Genomic DNA, 7,195 nt, shown 5'->3' on the forward strand with positions numbered 1-7,195 from the left:
AATGTTTGTTATATTAACTCAAATTTTCAATGTACTTAAAATTAAGGCAACCAGGTAACTTATTTGTTAAATAATTTTTCACAGTGTAGCGAGTCTATTAATGGGTAAAGCTAACGTCTTCAGCTGGTCAGCGCGAGATCCTTTCCATCTGAACGGGTTATATCTCTGAAGCCTGTAGTGAATGTTTCATGAGCAGCAGGTGTGTGTGTGTGTGTGTGTGTGTGTTGTGTGTTGTGTGTTGTGTGTGTGTAAAGAGGGATCTGTTTATCGCCAGTCTGTGACAAAAGGCACACGGCGACACTGAAGCCTGTCCTCACGTGAGCGCTGATGAACATTAATGAAGTAGCCATGAAACTGACACCATTGTTCCACAGGTTAAATGGCGTCAGCTGCAACCAGATCCTGAACCAGAACCTGAACCACAGCAGCCGGACTCGGGACTCTGGCATTAGAGCACAGTCTGGTCCCATTCAGCGTCTGGCAGATCTCTCCAAATGGACAAGAGCGTGATCAAATTCAACCACTGTGACAAGGACATCTTTTGTTTTTTCGTCCCGGATCAGTGTCCTGAATGCGGCGTTAGCTTCAGCGGGAAGCGGCTGGAAGAAGCTCCGGTCAGCATTCCCAACCCCTTCTCCAACGGACACAAAGCCCCATGTGCTTTTCTGGTGGCATCAACAGAAGACAATGAGCTCAGGTATGACCATTACAATGCTCTAGAACTTATGGAAGTTCCTGTGGCTCTGATAAGAGAACGTCACTCTCCTCATATCCACATTGATCTGAACCGTTGGACTGATGCTGTGCTTTTTGCAGGGATTTTGATGGCCTCTCTGATCTACACACAGGAATTACCAACACCAACGGTATGTCATTTTAACACAGAACAGCCCTATAGCACTGCAAAAAATGCTCTTCTTATTCAGTATTTTTGTCTTGTTTCTAGTCCAAACATCTAAAAATTCTTAAAATAATTAGTGTTTACTAGACAAGCAAAAGTAATTGTCTTGTTTTGGGGAAAAATAACTCAAAATGAAGAGAGTTTTTGCTAAAAAAATAAGATAAATAATCTGCCAATGGGGTGAGAAAAATAATCTTAATTCAAACAGAAAACAAGATTATTTTTTCTTTTTCTTTTTTATATTTAGAATATCACCTTCCAACATTTTTGCAGTTTTTGCCATTTCCAGACGTTGTACTTTAACAAACTCCTAGAGATTTATTCATATTTGGTCAGTCTAATCTAAAGGCCTTGCTGATGTGAAAGTGTGAAGATCTTGAGTTTTCGCTGGAGGGTGTGTCTGTGTTTCGCCATGACACAGGAAGCCGTTGTAACTCAGGCATACAAAGGCCCTGTCCCGAATGGCACCCTAAACCCTCACGGTCTTCCTCTGAGTCCGCACTTTAACGGCGTAATGCCGCTTTGACTGCCGGGAAGAAGTCCTCTGTGCAGCTCGCACCAGTGTGGGCTCGGCAAGTGCGTATCGAGGACGCAAAATGGCCGCTAAGGGGGCGCTCACGCCTTCTGAGACCTAAAATGACAAATGGGACACCCTGCGGTCTCATGGACTTAACGGACACGTGCACGCAGCGGCCATTGTAAGTCCAAAAGACCGAAAGTGCACATGAAGTGTGCCATTTGGGACAGGGCCAATGTCCGATCTGCCCCAAACTTCACATTTGATATTCAGTTACTCATAGCACCACCTGCTGGTAACAGGAAGTGTGCCAAATACAACTGAGGGATGTTCTCCTATTTTTATATACTTAAAATGTTAGTTCACCCAAAACTGAGCCTGTGGTGTTTATCTGCTGACCCCAGGGCATCCAACATGTAGGTGTGTTTGTTTCTTCAGTAGAACACAAATGAAGATTTTAACTCAACCGTTGCTGTGTGTCGGTCATATAATGATGTGAATGGGGAACAATTCTATGAGAGCAAAACAAACACATGCTTAGGCAACACACACACACACACCCTGCTGCTCGTGACGACACACTGATGTCTTAAGACACGAACCGATCGGTTTCTGCCAGAAACACAACAGTATGTGTTATTTTTACCTCATATCAGACGAATCTCATCTAGTGTTCCCATCCGCTATTACTGCCGTCTGGTGAGGTCAAACCGGCGCGATCATAGATATATATATATATAGATTCCTCATTAGTGCCTGCGCAGATCGGTTGAATGAGGATCTACATGGTATATTTCTATGATCGCGTCCATTTGACCTCATCAGGAAGTTACAGCCGATGGGAAAACTTGATGAGACTCGTCAGTATATAAGGTAAAAAAATTATATAAATACTGTTGTGTTTCTCACAGAAACCGATCGGTTCGTGTCTTCAGACATCAGTATGTCGTCACGAGCAGCAGGGTGTGTGTGTGTGTGTTGCCTAAGCATGTTTTTTTTTTGCTCTCCTAGAGTTGTTCCCCATTCACATCATTATATGACCGACACACAGCAACGGTTGAGTTAAAAATCTTCATTAGTGTTCTCTTGAAGAAACACACACACCTACATGTTGATGCCCTGGGGTCAGCAGATAAACATCACAGGCTCATTAATGGCTGAACTAACCCTTTAAAGGCATTTTGCCCAACGTGCTCTGTTTTTCTAAAGCCTCCGGGTGGCGATTGCGCTGGGGCTTGGGCCCTTACATCTCTGCTTGCAGCTACATTTTTAAACTGCATTTTATTTAGTTATAAAAAATAATGAGATTGTACAGATTCAAAGGAAGCAATTCCCCAAAACTTGTGGTGGAATTATATGTGAATAAATGTTGCCCACTGCCCTGTTTGTAATGCAGGAGTAGTCTACAACTACACCAAGGCCGGAGTGCAGCGAGAGCACGAGGGATGGGAGCGATGCATCTGTGTCCCGCTGGTCCAGCCCGACATGTTCAGCCTGATGAGCCAATGGGATCCGTATCTGGAGAAGTTCTCCTCCAATCAGATGTGGGACCCTCTGTGGCAAAGGTGACACTCGCACTCGCAAACTCTCACACACACACACACACATTGACCGATGTCTTGCTGCTGACCTTTAAGTTAAACCATATGCAAAAAAAGACTTTAGATTTTGTGTTTTTATCGGTGAAGTGAGTGTTACCTGATTATGATCTACTTTAGGTGTGAAAGGGTCTTTACATTTGCTCAAAAACAGAACTTTTGTGTTAAATAAAAAAACAAGCCCAGCCCAGGTGAAAAAAGTAAACCAAAGGTACAGACTAGTGTAACGTTATACAGAGAACAGCAATGGAGTCCGTTAGCGCATTTGACTGACGAAGCGCGCGATCGTGTCGTTTACTGATGTTTACTCACGCGACGATAGCCGACAGCACAGACATCTGAAGCAGTTTAACTCACCGGCTGCTTCCAAAGCAGGACCGAACCTTTATCGCTGGGACCGCTCCGTCAGAAACACACTTCTTTGGTATGATTTGGTGAAGTCCTGACAGCAGTGACCGTGGAGATCCACTTTGAGACGCGACTGAAGCGATGTTGTGAAGCTTCCCGTCATTTCTGCGTTCAAATCGGTTCAAATGCAGCGCTGCCTTCCCGGAATGCTGTGCTGAAGCGTTGAAGTCGCTCGACGTCACCCAGAGGAATAAAGTGGAGCGCGGCGCGGACTATAACGACAGAAGTGTTCACGGACCACTGGATCTGCAGCTGAGAGTGTGTATGGGCGTGCGTTTCCTCTCTCGCTCTAGTCACGCACACACACCCTACCGGGAGAAGAGCCCGTACGGCCCATACAAGGACCTTCCGCTCTATTAACGTCAAGCCGAGCCATACTCGAAAAAAACTCTCCGAAACTTGTGAGAAATACAAAAATAATATTCCAATCAATTGCGGGTGGATGAGAGATAAATAATTGTGTTTGTTTGATAAAAACGTTTAGCGAGCCCTGTGAGAGAATCATTCTGGTGCCGCTTTTCCCTCACTCTCTCCCTCATATGAACTGACATCGGAGCTGAAGCTCATTAAATATGCTAATCTTATCCAATCCTAGCCGTGGGCGTTTACTTCAAAGTCTCCAGTGACACGCCCATCAGAACCCAGCGTTCAGGAGAGACTCAAAACCAGTGCAGAAAATAGCCTATTACTGATCAGTTATGATTTTTTGAATGTAAAAACCACACCGTCATTAGCTGACCTCAGACAACAGTATAAAAAAGCCAGTTCATGACACCTTTAAAAAGTAACTAAGTAACACAATTAATTACTTTTTAAAGCTACACTGTGTAACTTTTTTAGTTTATTCTTAGCTAAAAACACTTAGTCCTTTCAAAAATATATGTGCTCATTAATGTATATTTACTTCTTTTGAGTAATAAAGTATTCTCGTAAGTTTATAATATGCCACTGAAAACACATACGGGTGAGGGGTTCCACTGCCGGTCGCCATGTTGCTCCTCCATCTTGAAAGTACAGTAGCCAAAGAGGGACACACCCGTAAATTCAAGCTTCGCCTTTCACGTTTTAACACTCGATGGCACCGTGCCGAATGTGAAGAGGGGGATTGCCATGTTAATCTTGGACTAAATCGGCCACCGTAGGAGTTAAAATGAAATTGGAATTGAGAGGAACAGAAGCTAATATTCACTGGATGGTCATATAGCTTTACACCGCTAGATGGGGGGAAATATCACACAGAGGAGCTTTAAGGGAGTAACACAATATTGTAATGCATTACTTTTCAAAGTAACTTTCTGCTCTTAGTGTGGTGTGTGTCTGTAATCAGCCTGTTCTTTATCTTCCAGCTTTAATGAGGAAACGCACAACTGCTACAGCTACACACTGACCTTCATCAACTGTGTTCTGGCCGCGCAGTCCAAGCCCGCGCTGAGCAAAGTCCAGTTTACTCAGAGCTTCGTGCTTCCGCGCATCCGGAGAGCATCCAAATATATGATGCTGTGCCGCGAGATCTCCCAAAATCACTTCTACATCGTCAACAGCCCACGCAGAAACTCACAGGACAGTCCGAGTCAGGAGGACAGCAAGAACATCTGAGCCCTCACTGCAAAAAATACTCTTCTTACTCAGTATTTTTGTCTTGTTTCTAGTCCATCTAAAGATTCTTAAAACAGGAAGTATTTACTAGACAAGCAAAAGTAATAATAGTAAAATAAGATAAATTATTAAGCAAAAACTCTCTTCATTTTGAGTTATTTTTCCCCAAAACAAGACAATTACTTTTGCTTGTCTAGTAAATACTTCTTGTTTTAAGAATTCATAGAAAAGCATTTTGTTTGCAGGGAAGCACCATATCCTGCGGCTTAATCCTATCTTGTATCAAGGTGGAATTTGAGTGAATGCCTAAAGGTGCCTATTAATCTGAGCTTCAGTGAGGAGCTGACACGGTTTGGACACTTCAGTTGAAACCATGTGGACCGTCGCTCAGTTCATTTCCTCGAGTCCTGTACTGAAGTTCACTGTTTGAGTCTCTGTGCTTTACTGGAGTATTATTCTTTCTGTAATCTTCTGACTTTAACTTCACTCCATCTGAAAGACAAATATCGTCCTTTTTACTCCACTACATTTCTATCAAGGTCCTCGAAGTGGAAAGTCGTTTCTGTCGCAGCTTTGAAAGTCAGTGATGATTTTTTTCTTCTTTAAAAGGTGTTTGGGTTTTTGCAGAAAGCCTTTCAGGAATCACTCTTGTAGAGTCTCGTGAAGTTCAATGATTTCACAGCATTTATTAAACACTGATTTATAGTTTAGAGCAAAATGGAAGAAGACGGATGTCCAAATGCTCATTTAGTGGAGGATTCACATAAACAAAGTTGATTCTGTCTTCAGTGAAGGTGAACAGTGTGAGAATATCAGATGTGTATCAGTGTATTGGATCCGTGCATTCGGCCTTAAAGTGACAGCAGCTTTGTAACTTTTCTACAAGTATTTAAATGAGTTTAAGTTAGTCGTCTGCTAGTGTGTCAGATGGAGCGTCACTGACTGGCTTAAACCATGATGGCATAATGTGCATTTATACAACTATAATAAGTAAATACTACTTTTACTTTTACTCAAGTAAGTAAGTTGTGTATTTTGTCCACCTCAAAAATTTTTTGTATTGCATCGTGCGTCACTCCCAGATAACAGAAAATGGCCAAAGCGGCGGGATGTGGGCGGAGCTTAGGTGACGCGATGACTATAGACGGCGGATAAATGGCTAATCCACCTGTCACTCAAAGTGGCCACGCCCTTAATTATGCAGAACTTTAAGGCTTTATATAATGTAAACGAATGAGTTTTAAACACATTCCCCCCTCACAGTCGTCATGAAGGGCAACATTAGCCGTAGAGACCAAAACCACCGTTAGTCTCAGACTGTAAACGTGTTTTTCTGCTGTAAAGTTGGCCATTTTAACATGAGCTCAACGAGATTCTGCTGCTTCTGGAGCCGCTCTAGTGGCCGGACGAGGAACTGCAGTTTAAGTCACTTCAGTATCGGCTTCAGGAGAGACTGGGGGAATGACGCTTGGTTGACCAGAGCACAATATTGTTCTGTTTATGTGATGTCTGCTCTGCAAATGATTCTGATATGGCTGTATTGTAATATTTTTTCCCGTTCATCAGCTGAATGCGATTGTCTTTATGGTTATGATGTGGTGTGGAATCCGCTATCGTCATTAGTGTGAACGGGCCTTTCGGTCAGAATTTGAATGTTCTGATCACATTTATGAAAACACGTAAGCCGCTTCTCTACCGTCGGGCCAAACCGGTCCCATATGCTCGAATCTGATTGGCTGACGAACGCTCTAAGGCAGTGGTACCTTGGAAACTCATTCACATTAATTCTGATAGCATGTGATAGCATAACTGCACACCTTAGAGCAGTGGTTCTCAAACCTGTCCTGGAGGACCACCAGCCCTGCACATTTTGTATGTCACATATGTGAGTAATCATATGAAGCGTATTGTAAAGTGTATTTTATACACAGTGAATATAGTCTGCATTTGACTGAATCAGCAGAGAGCGAACCATCTGAATAGCATCATAAATGTTCATAAGGTTGTCAGTGGATGCGACACTACATACACGGTTTTTCCAATAAATAGGCAAGAATAAACCTGCTGTCCTCCATGATTCATGTTCATTCCAACAAAGCACTCGTAATCACGACTTCTGAAGTGGGAATTATGAATTGTCAGAGAGCACATGAACACAGCATTATTTTCAGGGAA

General features: G+C 42.9%; 1 protein-coding gene across 1 annotated transcript; it reads left to right on the forward strand.

The window, feature by feature from the left end:
- The first annotated feature begins 269 nt into the window (after positions 1-269).
- mkrn2os.2 (MKRN2 opposite strand, tandem duplicate 2) lies at positions 270-5,057 on the forward strand. Its single transcript, XM_067431942.1, has 4 exons — positions 270-697; positions 817-866; positions 2,815-2,983; positions 4,771-5,057. The coding sequence occupies exons 1-4, from the start codon at positions 495-497 to the stop codon at positions 5,018-5,020; spliced, it is 672 nt and encodes a 223-aa protein (XP_067288043.1). The 5' UTR covers positions 270-494; the 3' UTR covers positions 5,021-5,057.
- Positions 5,058-7,195: the final 2,138 nt, after the last annotated feature.

Source organism: Pseudorasbora parva, chromosome 22 (genome assembly GCF_024679245.1).
Source record: "Pseudorasbora parva isolate DD20220531a chromosome 22, ASM2467924v1, whole genome shotgun sequence".
NCBI lineage: Eukaryota > Metazoa > Chordata > Actinopteri > Cypriniformes > Gobionidae > Pseudorasbora > Pseudorasbora parva.

Coding starts and splice junctions, on each gene's coding strand:
- mkrn2os.2 (XM_067431942.1), top strand. CDS start 495: ATGGACAAGAGCGTGATCAAATTCAACCACTGTGACAAGGACATCTTT. Junction 698..816: donor ACAGAAGACAATGAGCTCAG/GTATGACCATTA, acceptor TGCTTTTTGCAG/GGATTTTGATGGCCTCTCTG. Junction 867..2,814: donor AGGAATTACCAACACCAACG/GTATGTCATTTT, acceptor TTTGTAATGCAG/GAGTAGTCTACAACTACACC.